The sequence below is a fragment of the Oncorhynchus tshawytscha genome, linkage group LG04 (genome assembly GCF_018296145.1).
Source record: "Oncorhynchus tshawytscha isolate Ot180627B linkage group LG04, Otsh_v2.0, whole genome shotgun sequence".
NCBI classification, from domain to species: domain Eukaryota; kingdom Metazoa; phylum Chordata; class Actinopteri; order Salmoniformes; family Salmonidae; genus Oncorhynchus; species Oncorhynchus tshawytscha.
In genome coordinates, this window is record NC_056432.1 from 59819997 (window position 1) to 59840667 (window position 20671).

Below are 20671 nucleotides of genomic sequence, written 5' to 3' on the forward strand. Positions count from 1 at the left end.
ATATGGTAATATAACAAAAATATTGTGTGACCTATTTGTTGTAGTTGGGTTTTTCCAACTCTAAAAAAATCTAAATGTTACAGTTAACTGCAATAGCTAGATGAAGGGACACAAGGGGGACATTGACACATTGGAAAACCTCCCAGTTTGTGGCAGTGCATCAACCAGAAGGGATGATATATTAACTCCAGAAAGGCTGACGTGTACATAAAAATCTGTTGTTACATCAGTCACATAGCTTGACTCCGAACAACCTGTCAGCTCATGGGAACATGATGAGGAAGTTATGCAAACACATTAACAAAAGGTCATAATCCTCCCGATCACAGTTTATATCAATGAGTGGCAGTGTGTCAAGCTGATCCAATGAGAGGCAGTGTGTCAAGCTGATCCAATGAGTGGCAGTGTGTCAAGCTGATCCAATGAGTGGCAGTGTGTCAAGCTGATCCAATGAGTGGCAGTGTGTCAAGCTGATCCAATGAGTGGCAGTGTGTCAAGCTGATCCAATGAGTGGCAGTGTGTCAAGCTGATCCAATGAGTGGCAGTGTGTCAAGCTGATCCAATGTGTGTCCCCTCAGTAACTAATGACATCAATCTTCATCTGCTGCTCTCAGACTCCGGCTGCTTGATCAGTACTTACACGGCAAGACAAGTGGTGCTTCAGAGAGTACATACCTGGCAGGAATGTGTTTATCAGGGGAGGGGCCAGAGCTAGAGCACTGCACCTGGACACCCAGAGGGTGGCACGTGGTTGTGTTGCCAGACTGACTTCACTGTGGAGACCTGCTGCCTCCCTCATACACCATCCAAATATAACTCTGAATCTATAGTTCAGAATAGATGGATCTTTGGATGTATATACACTACATGTGGACACCTGCTCAAACATTTCATTCCAAAATCATGGGCATTAATGTTGAGTTGGTCCCCCCTTTGCTGTTATAACAGCCTCCACTCTTCTGGGAAGGCTTTCCACTAGATATTGGAACATTGCTGCAGGGACTTGCATCCATTCAGCCACAAGAGCATTCGTGAGGTCAGGCACTGATGTTGGGCGATTAAGCCTGGCTCGCAGTCAGTGTTTGATGGGGTTGAGGTCAGGGCTCTGTGCAGGCCAGTCAAGTTCTTCCAACCTGATCTCGACAACTATTTCTGTATGGACCTCACTTTGTGAACCGGAGCATTGTCATGCAGGAACAGGAAAGGGCCTTCCCCAAATCTGCTGCCACAAAGTTGCAAGCACAGAATCATCTAGAATAACATTCTATGCGTTAGCGTTAAGATTTCCCTTCACTAGAACTAAAGGGCCTAGCCCAAACCATGAAAAACAGTCCCAGACCATTTTTCCTCCTCCACCAAACTTTACAGTTGACACTGTGCATTGGGGCAGGTAGCTTTCTCCTGGAATCCGCCAAATCCAGATTCGTCTGTCAGACTGCCAGATGGGGAAGCGGGATTCAGTTCTCCAGAGAACATGTTTCCACTGCTCCAGAGTCCATGGTGATCTTAGGCTTGTTTGTAGCTGCTTGGCCATGGAAACCCATTTCATGAAGCTCCCGACAAATCGTTATTGTGCTGAAGTTGCTTCCAGAGGCAGTTTGGAACTCGGTAGAGAGTGTTACAACTGAGGAAAGACGATTTTTACGCGCTATACGATTCCGCACTCGGTGCTCCCATTCTGTGAGCTTGTGTGGCCTACCACTTCGCGGCTGAGCCGATGTTGCTCCCACTTCACAATAACAGCACTTACAGTTGACAGGGGAAGGTCTAGCTGTTGGAAAGGTGGCATCCTACGACAGTGCCACGTTGAAAGTCACTGAGCTTTTCATTAGCCATTCTACTGCCAGTGTTTGTCTATGGAGATTGCATGGATGTGTGCTCCATTTATACACCTGTCAGCAACGGGTGTAGCTGAAATAGCCGAATCCATCAACTCGAAGGGGTGTCCCTATACTTTTGTAAATATATTTTGTATGTTGAATTTTCATTTACATAGATATATCTATAATGTTTTGGATAAATTAATGTAAAGACATTTAGCTATTCTTAATCTAAACACTACTCATATTTCAAATGACACCAAGACTGACTTTATAGCATCTACAGACTCATCATTGTTGTGTCACAAATTTACCAATTTTAATCAATTATTTCTCATGAATAATTTTGGATTTAGAGTTCAAAAGGTATTCAAAACATCCTTCCCCAAAGGGCCTTCATATGGTTTTATTTCAGGAAGATCCAAAACATCATTAATATCTTTGGTCCAACCTGTCGTGGAATTGCACCTAGCAAACAGGTAGAACTGAGTGAGGAGTAGGGCAGCAAAGGGCTAAAATCATCACAATAGCCGTCCTCACATTCACTTCATAGAAGTACCATAGCTATGCTAATGCACACTGTGCAGTGCATGTGTTATTCTCACAACTGTTAATTAAGTTATGCACAGTGAAACAATGAACAATGAACAGGCTAAGAGGAGAAACACTCTGTTGTGATAAGATGCTCTGGAGTCCTCCTGTTGTCCAGAGAACACCTCAGTTTTACTAGGCTCCGACTGAGACACACACACAGCGCATGTGGGGATCCTCTTCACACCCCTCCATCTGTACACTGAGCTAAGAGGAGAGAGAATTGTCACTGCGAATATCTGTCCCAACCTTTGGTGAATATACTGCTCTGAACTTTTACAGCTTTCACTGTATGAGACTCCACTGAGTCACTTTCTTCTTTGATTAAGTAACAGAGAAATTGTTGTGTGGGAGTGAAGTCAGACAAATCTCAGCAGACCTTCAGATGTAAAAACATTTCAATGTGTAGCATGACAATAGTCTCTCAAGACAGACGGGTTGCATCCCACAATGTACTAATTTTCCTGCATACGCGTCTGTAGAAGTTCCGGCGCGAGTTGTGACATGGAGGACAAGTTGGAAATGGGATGTGCCACACCGGTGACGTCACTGCCATATCTGCTTGTTGCCCTAGCTAAACATGAGAACAACTCCCGCCCACATTTTAAGCCCTGCCTTAGCAAACCTCACGATTTGTTGGGAGAGTTGTCTGTCTGAAGAGGACTCTCCCTAGAACCCTCCTTAGTTTCAGAGAGTAGCATGACACTGATGGTTGTGTGACCAAAGTGTTTAGTCACTGTGCACTATACTGTTTATGCAATCCATTATAATTATTCATCATGGTTGAATCAAGAGCATATTTCTCACATCCAAGAGCCCTATATGCCCTACTGAGGTCCACATGTCACCCATGTCGTTATAGACCAGACCTGGCTCCAGCCATCTTAATATTGTCACGCCCTGACCTTAGAGATCCTTTCATGTCTCTATTTTGGTTTGGTCTGGGCGTGAGTTGGGGTGGGCATTCTATGTTGTGTGTTCTATGTTTTCTATTTCTGTGTGTTTGGATGGGTGTGGTTCTCAATCAGAGGCAGCTGTCTATCGTTGTCTCTGATTGAGAACCATACTTAGGTAGCCTTTTCCCACCTGTGTTTTGTGGGTAGTTGTTTTCTGTTTTGTGTTTCTGCATAGGACAGGACTGGACAGGACTGTTTTGTTTTCGGTCATTCTCTTTGTTAGTTTGTTTTGTGTTCAGTTTAAATAAAAATAACATGAGCACTTACCACGCTGCGCTTTGGTCCACCTTCTTCATACGACGACCGTTACAAATATCTACATGTTTTCACATGGATTCATGTCAGGGGAACTGTGTGACATGCTCTGGGGTGTTTAGCCAACATAATACCCACCCTCAACGTCCCCACTGTTCCCTGGGTGATGACCCTGCGTGTGTCAGTGAGAGGGAGAGAGACGATCAAGAAAACTGTCACGAGCAAATAATTGAATGTTGTATATCAAGCGAAGGAGAGAGCAATATATGACAGAAAATGAGTATGGAACAACATGAGAGACAGAGAGAGAGTACACCCTCTACCCATGGTCCAGCTGCCTCTCCTGTAAATAAGGCTGGGTGAGGACAAGAGAGAAGGCCATCGCAGGCTGCTGCCTAAAATGGGTGTGACAGACATTTAATTCCTGTCCCCTCTCATTTAGACCATCGTAATGCTCCATCATGTCAGAACATGGAAAGGCACTTAGCCACTGAGGGAACTGTGAAGAAAACAAGCCTGGCCCAGTGCCTTTAACCCACCAACCACCCACAAAGACAGAATACAGTCACTCCTGCTCAGAGACAGGCACAGGCTCCACAGATATAGACTAGAACTTATAGTATATTTACAACATACAGTACAAGACATATGCAAGCACAGTATATGTCAGCACACTATATGCAAGTGTAACAGTATAACTTTAGGCCGTCTCCTCGCCCATACCCGGGCGTGAACCAGGGACCCTCTGCACACATCAACAACAGTCACCCACGAAGCATCATTACCCATCACTCCACGAAAGCCGCAGCACTTGCAGTGCAAGGGGAACCACTACTTCAAGGTCTCAGAGCAAGTGAAGTCACCGGTTAAAATGCTATTTAGCGCGCACCACTGCTAACTAGCTAGCCGTTTCACATCCGTTACGCAAGCACACTACACAATACATGCACACTATACTCATGTGCTAACAAACACACACACACAGTGCTGAGTGTCTCTGGAATACTAAATAGAACATATTGTTAGAATTAGCTGCTGGTCCATGACGTTCAGCCACAGAGACAGAGGACTCTTAAAAGGCCATGCAACAGAATGAGTTTCATCTGTAATGGAGTGTGAGTGACAGTGTTGGGTACATAGTCTCAATGCTGATGACCCACAGACAGACAGACAGACACACACACACACACTGTGTTTCTGTCTGGCTCATCCTGGTTGTAATGGGGCCGCTGTGTAGAGCCTGGCCTGGGCAGTAATGAGCGTTTCATTCATGAGTGGAGGGGGTGTCTTGGAAGAGCCACTGAGACAGCCAGGCTTCCTGTGCCATCTGGGACCAACGTCCCCAGTTCTTAAAGTTCCAAACCAGGCCTGCCCGTCTGCATCCCTGTCTGTTTGTCTGTTTGTCCAAATGATTATCATCATCATCATCACTCGGTTCTCACACATCAGAGCTTTTAGCCAGAGAAACATGTTTACATAAAATAACTATGCAACTTTTGAAAGCTTTCCATGGGGAACTCAATATGGAAAATATATCATTTACAATTGGGTAAAAAACAGACCACCCGCAGATTTGGGATGCTCTAGGGTAGTAAAATTGAATCATCGGCTGTTTCCAATTCCGAATGAAGTTCCTGTAAATTGCATCAAATTATTGAAAATGTTCCGGAAGAGGTAAGATGGAACATTTAAAAAATGTGAATTAGGTGAATTATGCATTTGAATCACTACAACTTATCAGGAATAGTGATGAAGGGGAGACCATCAAACCACTCCCAACAGCAGCAGAATAATTCGTATTTTGATCTTCCCTAAAAAGTCAACCTCATTGGCTATGCTACTCACTTCAGCATAGAAAGGGACTAGAGGTAAGTGTCGCGTGTAAGTTGCCTTTCCTCTCTGTGCCTCTATCCAAATTGGTCCCAATTACAACATAATCTCATCCACTTCATGAAGTTAAGCCTTGGCCTTTTTTGTTCAATCAAACTCTGTCAGCCAGAACCTTGTTAAATCGGGAATGCATTACCAATTGACATCAAAGCCAATGAGCACTGCCTCTCAGACCAAAGAAGAAAAAATAAGAATGAATGAAGAGTGAAGCAGTTGAGTTTGTGCACAGTCGCTGCTGCTCAGTTGAAACAGAACCACAACGTTTCCTGCAAGAGATTCAGACTGTCAAAAACATAATTTCATGCCTGATCTTCTCAGCCAATTGGCTTCAATATCGTATTTGAACTTCCCTCTTTTCTTATTATCTTCAGACCTTGTCTGGGCAGCATGTTGACATACAGGAACTAAGAAGCAGTGAACTAAGTAACAACTCTGAAATGCCGTCTCCTGAGTCAATAATTAATCATGTCCTTCATCTGAATGTAAAATAGGTTCTCAAACATAATCAAGCGGCTGAAAGCTGGTGTCCTTCAACAGAGACAGCATCATTGCAGTCATACTGTTGTAAAGGTCTCAAATGCTACACTGAACCTCATAGTGCTTGTAATGTCAGTAGTCAGACAGAATTACACTTGGTGCAGTCAAAGGGTGAGATATGCCAATCTAGGGTCAGAAGGGAAAATCAGTTGTATTCTGTTAATAATAGCTAAAATCATTTGTGGATTCTGTTAATAATAGCTGAAGGATGTGCTAGTCCTTATTATATTATTCCGACAGGTACAGAGAAAACTAATAGCGTATTCTTGTTATTATTTGACTGTAATTATTTTGCTGCTTATCTACCTTTTGATCATGTAATGTTATTTAACCTCATCTGCAAACTCAATCCGAATCGATGACAAAGGCACAGAAACCACAGAAGGACAGATGAAACATGTTTTATTTTTTAATTTACCTTTATTTTACTAGGCAAGTCAGTTAAGAACTGCCGGCCTAGGAACAGTGGGTTAACGGCCTGTTCAGGGGCAGAACGACAGATTTGTACCTTGTCAGCTCGGGGATTTGAACTTGCAACCTTCCGGTTACCGGTCCAACGCTCTAACCACTAGGCTACCCTGCCGCCCTGCCGTATAGTGTGCATGTCACACATACACGGTGCTGTCTGCAACACTGAATAGTAAACTATTTAAATCCAGTAACTTTCAGAGTGAAGGTTTGTTCAGCCCTTATGCACAGGCCAGGGATATAAGCAAATCAGATAATCTGCTTTTGGAGATAGTCATAACTCCCTGTCTCTATTAGTGACTTAATTCAATTATCCCCACTGTATGTGTGATATAAAACACTACATTCAACGGGAGGGGATTGGGGTTGCAGGGGGTTCGGACACATGGAAGAATTGTCAAAAAGGTGCAATATTTTCCATTTTTTATGAGAGAACATCAGAAAACATCAGAGAACATGAGAAAACATCAGAGTTTTCTGATGCCCTGTATGATAAAGTATTATCTTACATCATATCTCTCAGTGACTTGATCTCTGCATGCTGGTGTCTCTGGCATCCTGTCATACAATCCTCTCAACTCCATATAAAGCTCTCTTTTCTACTTTCTCTGTATTCTGTCCACTGGGAAAACAATACCCCTCAGCTCCCACCTGGAGTGAGGGGCTGTCACTCATACAACACCATTTAGTCTAGTAGTTTAGTCATGGGAGAGTTGGCCACAGTCACCACAACCAGTCAGAACTGTCCCAGCTTCTCAGGTGTGGATGGAGGACAATAACCATTGAAGGGCTTGAAGGGTTCGTTGAGTCATTATGATTCCACATAACACCATTACCCTTACCAAAGAACACTCGACAAACACTCTTTAAGTGTGTACTAGCGTTATCAAATACGTGTTTGTATACCAGCCAGATCTATAACAATTAAATATCTGACTAGTTCAGTATGAATTTTCTGTGGAAGACGGAGTCGCTCTGGTAGAGTTCACAGGCTTCTGTGGATATACAGTATCTCTGATATTGTTGCATGTTGAAAAGGCACATTTGTGTGGTCAGTCACTGTAAATATGTCAGCTGTGAATGTTTCCTGGTTGGCTTGGCAGATATTAGTTTCCCAGATACAGTGGAGGACATGAGACAAAGCCAAAGTCCTCTCCACAACGTCAGAGCGATTGAAAACAAATATTATTCATGGATTTTACTCTGAATGGCTGTTTGACTTTTATTTGTCAGTTCAGCAACATGAAAGGCTTTCCGATAAGGCTCCTTCTAAAGCCACATTCTACTCGTCTAATAATGGTATGATAACTCAGGCCCTATGGGAAATAAAATGTTTTTTACTCACATACATGTTCTCAGAAACACACACACACAGGAATTCCTGGGGATGTAGATGAGAAGGGAAACAGAAAGACAGGAAATTAAAGTCAGTCTCCCAATCAGACCTCAGAACACATTGTGATCACCCAATATCAATATCAACATAAACATATTTTTTTACAATAACCTTAAACTCAAAGAAAAATATACACGAGTTCCTTACCAAGACAACATTGAATGTCCCTGATTGGCCTAGTTACAGTTTTGACTTAAATCGGATTGAAAATCTATGACAAGAATTGAAAATGGCTGTCTAGCAATGATCAACAACCAACCTGACAGAGGTTGAAGAATTTAAAAATAGTGTGCAAATGTTGCACAATCCAGGTGTGCAAAGCTCTTAGAGACTAACAGCTGTAATCACTACCAAAGGTGATTCTAACATGTTTTGACTCAGGATATCAGGTATGAAGGTAAGACCCAGATGCAGACACGCCGAATAAACAATGGTTTAAGGTCAGGGTAGGCAGAGGTCAAAAATCCAGAGGTGAGGCAAAGGTACAGGAAATATTTCTGTACTTAATTTTCAATACATTTGCAAACATTTCTAAAAACATGCATTCACTTTATTATTATGGGGTATTGTGTGTAGATGGGTGAGAATTATTATTTTTTAAATCCATTTTGAATTCAGGCTGTAACACAACAAAATGTGTAATAAGTCAAGGGGTATGAATACTTTCTGAAGGCACTGTATATAAACTTGGTGAACTGTTCTCAACCCTCAAAACCCACTGTTCAGGGTCTAAAAGAAAAGATGTCCAAAAATGTCAGAGCCAAATTGTCAGCTACTTAACCCAGAGGAATTCTCTTGGTTGCTTAGCCTCTGATTATATAAGTGGGGATATATGCTGGTATTGAAACTAGTGACTGTCAGTAGCCTTTAAACCCACTCTCCCCTGTGGTCTTGGTCCCTCTAGGTCGTGTAAGGTTATAGAGGCCAGTTAGTGGATCAGAGGTGTAGGAGGCAGTGCTTTTAACTGTGTGCAAGAGGGCAATAGTTCATAATATGTAATGTATGGAACTGTAAACCTTCCCTCAAAGAGTTGCATGCAAGCAGGGGCGGACTAGGTGATTTGGAGGCTCCAGGCAGAGTCCAGTCTGAGGTTTGACATGCCATGCTCGTTTTGGCCAGACAGCATCAGACACATGGCCTCTGCCTCGACGACTATGGCAGTATTATCAACAGCACCTGTCTTTTTACTGAAGAAATTAGATTACTAAAATATCTGCTTACCTAAGTAATTTATTTGTTCAATTATGCCCAGCTCACTCTTGATGATTCAATATATGAGGCCTGAGGCAACTGCCTCTTCTGCCTAATGGTAAGCCAACCATTGCACACAAGGACTCCACTGTTAACCATGAAGGAGATCAGAGTTGTTCAGAAGACTGTGATTATATCAAAACTTGCTGTATGTGTTTTTAAAATAGGTACAAACATTAACACAAAGTACTAATTATGCCTGATGTTCTCCTTATAATAGTTGCATCACTAGTTGCAGTTGTTTGTCAGTGTATCCTTGCAGGAAAAGACAACACAATTTCAAAAGCTCACACAGATGTCAAGTGTACACAGCAAGTCACGTAGTAACAATGATGAGGGGGAGCACTTTTTCAGTAGGCCCCTGAGGAACCGGCCTAGGCTAGACTATGTGTTGGATAAGGTGATGACACGAACAAGCTGCGGAGTCTAAGCGCCAATGTGCTGAAAGAAACCATGAGACCTAGCCCTTGATCCGGGGTGAGGGACTGTTAATGTAACTAGCACATCAGGAACATGATGCACACACTGAGACTAGAGCGTAATGTACCCTGACAGGGACATTGACATTTTAACTTGACAGAGGTGCACCCACCACGTCACTCTGTTACCGATTGCTTTAAAAATGCCTTCTTAATCCTCAAACATGAAGGTTGTGTTTTCATTGACAAATGGCTTCGAAATCGTGTTGAGTCATTCTGGTAGTGGAATAGGATTGGTTAACCATTTCCTGTTGCTATGCACAAGCACTTGTAATGAAATAGCTACATTATAGCAGAGTTGCAAAGGTAAATTTTCAATGATCAAGTATGAATTGAATCTTCCCATCTGTCATAACAGCCTCTGGGTTGACGTAAGCTACTCTTTTCTCCTGAGATCAATGGTTCCATCCCCCCACTGTTTAATTTAGGGAATTGGACAAACTGCGATCAACAGAGTTAGATGTTGAAGTACCAAGAACCACAGCGAGTCATTTTTGTACATGTGGCAGCGGAAGAGCTCACCTCCTTCTTGGAATTTCATTATGTCAAAATGGCCCTCTCCTCTGTTCTCCTCAGTTCTCAACACTAGGTGGTGATGAGTTTACAGAATATTATGTCCTACTGTGGAGCCAAATGGACATATTCATATTGCACCTATTGTGTCTCCCTCTAGACTAACATCAAGAAGCTCAATTTAGTTCAGAATTTGATATCTCACAATACTAGCCTAAATGCTGTCACTTGTATATTGCTAAACAACGAGGAGGTATTGCTCCTATCAAGCTAGGCTTTCGAGACATTTTGGTGGAAAGCTGAGCAAGGAGTAAAATCATTGATGTGTAATAATGTGATTGTGTTTTTGTATGTGATTGACTCTACATACAGTAATGAGAGAAGATTGATAGGGGTCCTCACAGTACTTGGAGGGGAAATATTCAATGTGCCAGTGGATGAGCGGATACATGAGACGAGGCTTCAGTTCATGTCAGGAGAAAGTTGACAATGGTAGTGGAGTGGAATAGTCATCACCTCTTAATAAGGGAACAGGAGGGGACTTAGCTGGAAATACAAATAGCAGATACATTCCATTACAGAAGCGTCATCAGACATCTCAAAATTCCTAAAGTCAAACACAGACCGCGCATCTCGCCCACTTGACACATCAAAGTGGACTAAGAAACGTTCCTGAATAAATCAATGATCATCAACATAACAACTGCAAGTAGACTGGTGGGACCATTTGTTCCAGAGCAGTGGGGTAATTTTTAATAGTTGATCAGACTGAAAAATCGTCTTGTTTTCATCCGATACAGCATGTCAGATTTCTAATGTTTAGGTGTAGCCTAGGCTGCTGCAACATTTATGTCATGAGTTTTTGCTTGTGTATGTCCGGAGTGATTGTGTTATCTTTGCTAAATAAATGACAGAGGAAAGTGGAAAGCCTACCTGAGCATACGGAAAATAAATGCGCCGCGTCAACCTCTCTCGTTAATGCTATGCTATGTCAAGGCTATGCTATGCTATGTCAAGGCTATGCTATGTCAAGGCTATACACTTCATCGCTGCCGACGTGAGTGCTACGGGGCGGTAAACATTTTGTCAGGTTACCTTCGCTTCCTTGGGCATAGGGACTATGGTGGTCTGCTTGAAACATGAGGTATTATATGACTCAGTCAGGGAGAGGTTGAAAATGTCAGTGAAGACACTTGCCAGTTGGTCAGCGCATGCTGGCGCATGCTGGTAATACATCTGGCCCCGTGGCTTTGTGAATGTTGACCTGTTTAAAGGGCTTGCTCACGTCGGCTACCGAGAGAGTTATCACACAGTCATCCAGAACAGCTGGTGCTCTTGTGCATGTTTCAGTGTTGCTTGCCTCGAAGCGAGCATAAAATGCATTTAGTTCGTCTGGTAGGCTCGCGTCACTGGGCAGCTCGCGTCTGGGTTTCCCTTTGTAGTCCATAATAGTTTTCAAGCCCTGCCACATCCAACGAGTGTCAGAGCTGGTGTAGTAGGATTCAATCTTAATCCTGTATTGACACTTTCCTTGTTTGAGGGTTTGTCTGAGGGCATAGCTGGAGGGGCAGCTCTAGCCTTTAGCTCAATGGGGATGTTGCCTGTAATCCATGGCTTCTGGTTGGGGTATGTACGTACGGTCACTGTGGGGACGACGTCGTCGATGCACTTATTGATGAAGCCGATGACTGAGGTGGTATACTCCTCAAGGCCATTAGATGAATCCCGGAACATATTCCAGTCTGTGCTAGCAAAACAGTCCTGTAGCGTAGCATCCGTGGCATCTGACCACTTCCGTATTGAGCGAGTCACTGGTACTTCCTGCTTTAGTTTTTACTTGTAAGCGGGAATCAGGACGCTAGAATTATGGTCGGATTTGCCAATTGGAGGGCGGGGGAGAGCTTTGTATGCATCTCTGTGTGTGGAGTAAATGTGAGCTAGAGTTTTTTTTCCTCTGGTTGCACATGTGACATGCTGGTAAAGATTTGGTAGAACTGATTTAGTTTGCCTGCATTAAAGTCCCCGGCCGCTAGGAGTGTCGCTTCTGGCTGAGCATTTTCTTGTTTGCTTATGACCTTATAGAGTTGGTTGAGTGCACTCTTAGTGCCAGCATCGGTCTGTGCTAGTAAATAGACGGCTATGAATAATATAGTTGAGAACTCTTGTGGTAGATGGTGTGGTCTACAACCTATCATATGGTACTCTACCTCAGACGAGCAGTACCTCGAGACTTCTTTAATATTAGACATCGCTCACCAGCTGTTATTGACAAAAAGACACACATCCCCACCCCTCGTCTTACCAGACGTAGCTTCTCTGTTTTGCCAGTGCATTGAAAATCCCAACAGCTCAATATTGTCCGTGTCGTTGTTCAGCCACGAATCGGTGAAACATAGGATATTACAGTTCTTAATTAATGTCCCGTTGGTAGGATAATCGTAACCCTAGGTCATCCATTTTATTTTCCAATGATTGCATGTTAGCAAGTAGAATTTATGGGAATGGGAGTTTACTCACTCGCCTACGGATTCTCAGAACGCATCCCGATCTGCGTCCTCTTTTCCTCCTTTTCCTCTTTTTCTTCACGCAAATGACAGGGATTTGGGCCTGTTCCCGGGACAGCAGTATATCTTTCTCGTCTGACTCGTTAAAGGAAAAAGCCTCTTCGAGTACGTGGTGAATAATCTCAGTTCTGATGTCCAGAAGTTATTTTCGGTCATAAGAGACGGTAGCAGCAACATTATGTACAAAATAAGTTTTAAAAAAAGGTTACAAACAACGCAGAAAAATGAACAAAATAGCATAATTGATTACGGGCATGTAAAACGTCAGCCATACTCTTCAGCGCCATTTCTGAGATATCTCTTGTTGAAACTGAACAGATTGTGGTACAGCAGGCTGCTCCAAAGCAAGAGAGCTATTAACTAGTGTTGAGCTATGGTGACAAGCCTTTTGTCTTCTGTATTTAAATGAGTCACTAACCAGGAGTGACAGGACCTCCATTCCCCTGCTGGGAGGGGAAAGGAGGTCCTCGTTTATGCAGCTCTATTTTAGAACAAGTTATTTCCTTCTTGGATGATTTTCATGACAAATCCACTTAAAAATCCTTGCTGGTCTCAACACAATATCCTCCTTGGCCAGATAACAATTTGTCCTTAATAATTCCATTGCTTAAATTAATGTCACACCCTGACCATAGTTTGCTTTGTATGTTTCTATTTTTTGGTTGGTCAGGGTGTGAGCTGAGTGGGCATTCTATGTTACATGTCTAGTTTGTCTAGTTCTATGTTTGGCCTGATATGGTTCTCAATCAGAGGCAGGTGTTCGTCATTGTCTCTGATTGGGAACCATATTTAGGTAGCCTGTTTGGTGTTGGGTTTTGTGGGTGATTGTCCTTGTTCCTGTCTCTGTGTTACTTTGCATCAGTATTAGGCTGTTTCGGTTTTCGTGTTACGTTTTTGTATTTGATTCGTGTTTACTTTGTTTCATTTAACATGGATCGTAATAGCCACGCCGCATTTTGGTCTGACTCTCTTTCACATGAAGAAAACCGTGACAATTAACTTTTAAATTGTCTCATGTCCTGGCTTTAGGCTACTTGTTTTAATGGCTCTAACATGCTCTCATCTTACAGCTTGTAGAGATTATCTAAAACATGTTTCCCAGCATTCTAATATGAGTTGAAGAAAATGTGAATAAAAGTTATAAGGTGAAACATCGGAAACCAAACTTCTTAGGAGAGATGAATTTATTGAAAATCGGAAGACACACTCAATGAAAGTCATAACTTGAGAGAGTTTGACAAGATCAAGTCAGAAAATGACTTTGTAAACAAAGGCATAATGGAGATTATGAGCCCCGGCTCTCATATCTGAAACTGTGCTGAGTGGAGGCTACAACTGTCTCGAATACATCTCAGACATTACACTGGAGCGGAGACTGGCTGATGTCTCACTGTCGCCCCTGAGGACACTGTTGATCCAAGGCATGTAGGCAGAGAGCTTCATGTAGACAGCGTATTTCTCCACGGCACAGGTCTTATCGAAGGACAGGATCCCTGCAGCATACACTCTGCCGTCTTTGGGGTCCTGGACTGCCAGGGCACCGCCTGCGTCCCCAAAGCACACATTCTCCTGGTACTTGTTGGCTCCAGTACAGAACATGTTGTCATCTACGGTTGGAGTGCTGCTCAGCACTTGGCCACCAGGGTTGTACTCTGCCTTACAGGAGCTATGCGATGCCACAGGCAATACCAGGTGTTTCAGTGACTCAGTGGGGGTGAAGAGGACCCCCCAACCCCAGCCTGTGATGATGCCTTTCTCCTGGGCTGCCTCAGCCAGGTCCTCACCCCTCTCAGGCAGAGGGATGGGCATCACAGCCTCGCTCAGGGTGAATGGCTCCTTCAGCTGAATCAGAGCCAGGTCGTTGTCCCAGTCTGACACGTTCTGGAAGCCTGGGTGCAGAACCACCTAGAAGGGGGAAGGGAATCATTAATAGGGCCTCTTTTTGATGATCTACTGTATTTGTGCTCTAACTACCTGTAAGACTGAATATGATGATGTAGGTGAGAGTGCCCAGTGCAGTTCTGCTTGCTGAAAATACTGAATTGTTTGAAAGAGATGGTAATGGGCATACTAGCTCACCTTTTCTACAGCAACTTCTTTGGAGTTATCGGCTTGGGATTGTCGCGTGATGCCTAAGTACACCTTGGGGATGATTGGTTCTTTCCCCTGGGTGTCCTGTCTACTCTTCCTGACAAACAAGTTCCTGCCAGCGGTCAGGACCCAGCGGTCAGAGATTAGAGCTCCCCCAGCGAAGCCCCCGTTCATGACGCTTTTACTCAGGTAGACCATGGCCTGCCAGGGGACATGAGGGGCCAGGCTGCCCCTAATCATACGCCTGAAGCGCAGGTCTGGGCAAGAAACACAACAACATTATTTCTATACAATCTCTATATGGTTAAAACATCCCCAACTCAGCACCACCTAGCACATACTGCTGTGCAACTCAAACACAACTGTAAAAGATTATTGCAGAAAAATGAAATGTGGCTCAATACAATTCCAGCCTTAGTTTTAGTTTGAGTTTGCTAAAATCAGCACTATTCACTTGAATACACACAGCATTTGGTAATAGCTTTGTGGAACCTTTTAGCTTTGACCTGACAAAAGTTCAGTAAATTCATTAATCATCTACTATTATCTGAAAAAATAAGTGTTGACCTGACTTGAGCCAGACAAGGCTGGTTTTCACAGAATTACCTTGGAGGTCACAATACTCAGAAACCTAGATGAGGATGGAATTAGTGTCATTTCTCTTCTCAAACATTTTCCTGAAACGCTTGATGAGAGGTGGATTTTTGGAGGAATTTTACTTTTCAAGGCTTTCATGCATCTCATGTGTGTTGCTGCTGAATCGATTTTTAAGATAATCGGGATAATAGCTGTGAGCCGCGAGACTTAAGGTTTTCACTTGAAAGTGATGGTGACATACTCATTTTGGCCACAGCTACTGTATTCTCTTCCTCTTACAGAGGCCAACAGGCTGAATAGGAACAGCTTGTGTCTGCTCAGCTCAGAGTAGCATAACGGGAGGCATAGTGAAGATTGACTTCAGAACATCCGATGAGAATGACAGTGTAATTGAAATGTGAGTGATATCCTTACACGAACCAGTCACAATGGGCCAGCAAATATAATATGTTTCGGAAATAGACAAATTGCACGTGCGAAAACACACGTGGAATGTGTATGTCCAATATTTTTGGGCGATATTCTGCATCAATGGTGTCACTAATACCCACCTTAACATAGACATGGGATAAAAAAAAAGTTGTCAATGGCTCCTTGAAATGTACATGTTTTTGTTTGAAAACGTTTCATCCCTCTCACTTTGTTGACATTTCAATCTAAATCAGAAGAAGTAAGCCCGTATTGGCATAAAGCAGGGAGTTGGTTATGTGTCAGTTAGACAGACCTGAATCGTCTGAGATCTCATCAATTGATTTGGTTTTGGTTTTGATTTTGACCTGTGCCAGACAGACACAGGAGGCCGCGAGGAGCACTGCCAGGGATGACCTGCGGACAGAAGGAACACATGAGTACAGTACACACACAGAGAGCCTCACTGCAGCCGACGTGAGGAAAACATTTAAACGTGTTAACCCTCGCAAGGCTGCAGGCCCAGACGGCATCCCCAGCCGCGCCCTCAGAGCATGCGCAGACCAGCTGGCTGGTGTGTTTACGGACATATTCAATCAATCCCTATCCCAGTCTGTTGTTCCCACATGCTTCAAGAGGGCCACCATGGTTCCTGTTCCCAAGAAAGCTAAGGTAACTGAGCTAAACGACTACTAGTACTCACTTCCGTCATCATGAAGTGCTTTGAGCGACTAGTCAAGGACCATATCACCTCCACCCTACCTGACACCCTAGACCCACTCCAATTTGCTTACCGCCCAAATAGGTCCACAGACGATGCAATCTCAACCACACTGCACACTGCCCTAACCCATCTGGACAAGAGGAATACCTATGTGAGAATGCTGTTCATCGACTACAGCTCGGCATTTAACACCATAGTACCCTCCAAGCTCGTCATCAAGCTCGAGACCCTGGGTCTCGACCCCGCCCTGTGCAACTGGGTACTGGACTTCCTGACGGGCCGCCCCCAGGTGGTGAGGGTAGGCAACAACATCTCCACCCCGCTGATCCTCAACACTGGGGCCCCACAAGGGTGCGTTCTGAGCCCTCTCCTGTACTCCCTGTTCACCCACGACTGCGTGGCCACGCACGCCTCCAACTCAATCATCAAGTTTGCAGACGACACAACAGTGGTAGGCTTGATTACCAACAACGACGAGACGGCCTACACGGAGGAGGTGAGGGCCCTCGGAGTGTGGTGTTAGGAAAATAACCTCACACTCAACGTCAACAAAACTAAGGAGATGATTGTGGACTTCAGGAAACAGCAGAGGGAACACCCCCCTATCCACATCGATGGAACAGTAGTGGAGAGGGTAGTAAGTTTTAAGTTCCTCGGGGTACACATCACAGACACACTGAATTGGTCCACCCACACAGACAGCATCGTGAAGAAGGCGCAGCAGCGCCTCTTCAACCTCAGGAGGCTGAAGAAATTTGGCTTGTCACCAAAAGCACTCACAAACTTCTACAGATGCACAATCGAGAGCATCCTGGCGGGCTGTATCACCGCCTGGTATGGCAACTGCTCCGCCCACAACCGTAAGGCTCTCCAGAGGGTAGTGAGGTCTGCACAACGCATCACCGGGGGCAAACTACCTGCCCTCCAGGACACCTACACCACCCGATGTCACAGGAAGGCCATAAAGATCATCAAGGACAACAACCACCCGAGCCACTGCCTGTTCACCCCGCTATCATCCAGAAGGCGAGGTCAGTACAGGTGCATCAAAGCTGGGACCGAGAGACTGAAAAACAGCTTCTATCTCAAGGCCATCAGACTGTTAAACAGCCACCACTAACATTGAGTGGCTGCTGCCAACACACTGACTCAACTCCAGCCACTTTAATAATGGGAATTGATGGGAAATAATGTAAAATATATCACTAGCCACTTTAAACAATGCTACCTAATATAATGTTTACATACCCTACATTATTAATCTCATATGTGTACTCTATGTCATCTACTGCATCTTTATGTAATACATGTATCACTAGCCACTTTAACTATGCCACTTTGTTTACATACTCATCTTAGAACTAGCTGGTCTGACATATTATAATAGAGACAGTAGATCTAGCTAGTCTGTCATATTATAATAGAGACAGTAGATATAGCTGGTCTGTCATGTATATACTGTACTCGATACCATCTACTGTATCTTGCCTATGTACCATCACTCATTCATATATCTTTATGTACATATTCTTTATCCCCTTACACTTGTGTCTATAAGGTAGTAGTTTTGGAATTGTTAGCTAGATTACTTGTTGGTTATTACTGCATTGTCGGAACTAGAAGCACAAGCGTTTCGCTACACTCGCATTAACATCTGCTAACCATGTGTATGTGACAAATACAATTTGATTTGATTTGATTTGACAGACAGAGCCCAAACACTCACGGGGCTTGCATGTTTACTTATATTTAGAAAAGGTCTCTAGATAGAGCAGTTTGAATGTTTTTTGAAAGATTTAAGTAGCTGCGTTTCCCTGCCATTTCACAAAGATCCTTTGTCCAAAGACATTCCAGAGATTAATTTGGATTGGTACTGCCAAGACAACAATTGCCAGGCTACTAGGGTTTCGTTGAGGAAATAATATGAAAAGTATAACATACCACATTTTGATGGAAATATCAGTATATCAGTTTGTATGTTGAGCTGTGTCTCCTCTGTAAAGACAATGTACTCCGTGAGAAGTTATAGGACCAAGGCCTTATATCTGCTGAGAAGAGAACTCACTGTCTGTCTGCCCACCCATGGGAATTTTGCTGGACACAGCTTCAGTTCTGATTCCCGAAAATCGGAGAGATTGCAAAATCTCTGTTCATGCCAACCCCTTATTGGAATCGTGTCCAAACCCTAACCCTGGCCCCATCTGGAGCTCAGCCACTGCCAACTAGAATCAGAGAAGATCATCGGAGGGATAAATCATTTCATAGGGTATGAATTATGAAATCAGAACAGGACACAGCACATCTATAATTTGTGTGTCAATTTGGTTTATTGAAAGTAAATGAGGTGCATATAAATGCCGCATCAGAGTGTGTTATTTAAAAAATGTGGTACCATCATAATCCCCAAACATTTTCTTGATTATGCTATTTGGAAAACCCCAATAAAAATTGTTGTTGTTGTTTGTTGTTGGCTCACATTTGCTGTTTACGACTCACTTTGGTAACACTGTACTTGACATCCAGCGTCATAAAACATTATGACACAGTCATAACCATGTCATAATATGTCATAACAGCTAACATAACTTGTCAGTTATAATATGGTCATAACACTGTATTGCGTTATTTTATGGCTGGTTATAACACCTACATAAGAGTGTCAAAACCCAGAAAACCTACCACACAAGGCAACACATTCCATTACACCATAGCCTACATGTCAACAGTATGTTTATGTTATATAAAAATGTTTGAAATGGACCATATTCAATTATTGTAATTGCGCACACATTGATGTCAGATATTTTTTATTTTATTGATTTATTTTAAAAACACCTTTATTTATCCAGGTAGGCCAGTTGTGAACAAGTTCTCATTTACAACTGCGACCTGGTCAAGATAAAGCAAAGCAGTGGACACAATCAACAACATGGAGTTACACGTGGGATAAACAAAAGTACAGTCAATAACACAGTAAAACAAATCTATATACAGTGTGTGCAAATGGAGTAAGGAAGTAAGGCAATAAACAGGCCATAGTCGCGAAGTAATTACAATTTAGCAAATTAACACTGGAGTGATAGATGTGCAGATGATGATGATGTGCAAGTAGAAATACTGTTGTGCAAAAGAGCAAAAAAAGTCAATAAAAACAATATGGGAATAAGGTAGGTAGTTGGATGGGCGATTTACAGATGGGCTGTGTACAGCTGCAGCGATCGGTAAGCTGCTCAGATAGCTGATGCTTGAAGTTAGTGAGGGAGATATACAGTTGAAGTCGGAGATTTACATACACCTTAGCCAAATACATTTAAACTCAGTTTTTCACAATTCCTGATATTTAATCCAAGTAAAAGTTCCCTGTCTTAGGTCAGTTAGGATCACCACTTTATTTTAAGACTGTGAAATGTCAGAATAATAGTAGGGAGAATGATTTATTTCAGCTTTTATTTCTTTCATCACATTCCCAGTGGGTCAGAAGTTTACATACATTCAAATAGTATTTGGTGGCATTGCCTTTAAAATGTTTAGCTTGGGTCAATGGTTTTGGGTAGCCTTCCTCAAGCTTCCCCCAATAAGTTAGGTACATTTTGGCCCATTCCTCTTGACAGAGCTGGTGTGAGTCAGGTTTGTAGGCCTCCTTGCTCGCACATGCTTTTTCAGTTCTGCCCACAGATTTTCTATAGGATTGAGGTCAGGGCATTGTGATCGCCACTCCAATACATTGACTTTGTTGTCCTTAAGCCATTTTGCTACAACTTTGGAAGTATGCTTGGTGTCATTGTCCATTTGGAAGACCCATTTGAGACCAAGCTTTAACTTCCTGACTGATGTCTTGAGATGTTGTTTCAATATATCCACATAATTTTTTTACCTCATGATGCCATCTATTTTGTGAAGCGCACCAGTCCCTCCTGCAGGAAATCACCCCACAACATGATGCTGCCACCCCCGTCCTTCACGGTTGGGATGGGGTTCTTCGGCTTGCAAGCCTCCCCATTTTTCGTCCAAGCATAACGATGGTCATTATGGCCAACAGTTTTATTTTTGTTTCATCAGACCAGAGGACATTTCTCCAAGTACGATCTTTGTCCCCATGTGCAGTTGCAAACTGTAGTCTGGATTTTTTAT

General features: G+C 43.2%; 1 protein-coding gene across 1 annotated transcript; it reads right to left on the minus strand.

Annotated features, from left to right (window-relative positions):
• Nucleotides 1-13886: 13886 nt before the first annotated feature.
• On the minus strand, nucleotides 13887-18625 carry LOC112249128 (haptoglobin). The gene is made up of 4 exons (XM_024418792.2): nucleotides 18482-18625; nucleotides 16133-16233; nucleotides 14800-15068; nucleotides 13887-14625 (listed from the first exon to the last, which is right to left on the minus strand). The coding sequence occupies exons 1-4, from the start codon at nucleotides 18484-18486 to the stop codon at nucleotides 14050-14052; spliced, it is 951 nt and encodes a 316-aa protein (XP_024274560.1). The 5' UTR covers nucleotides 18487-18625; the 3' UTR covers nucleotides 13887-14049.
• Nucleotides 18626-20671: the final 2046 nt, after the last annotated feature.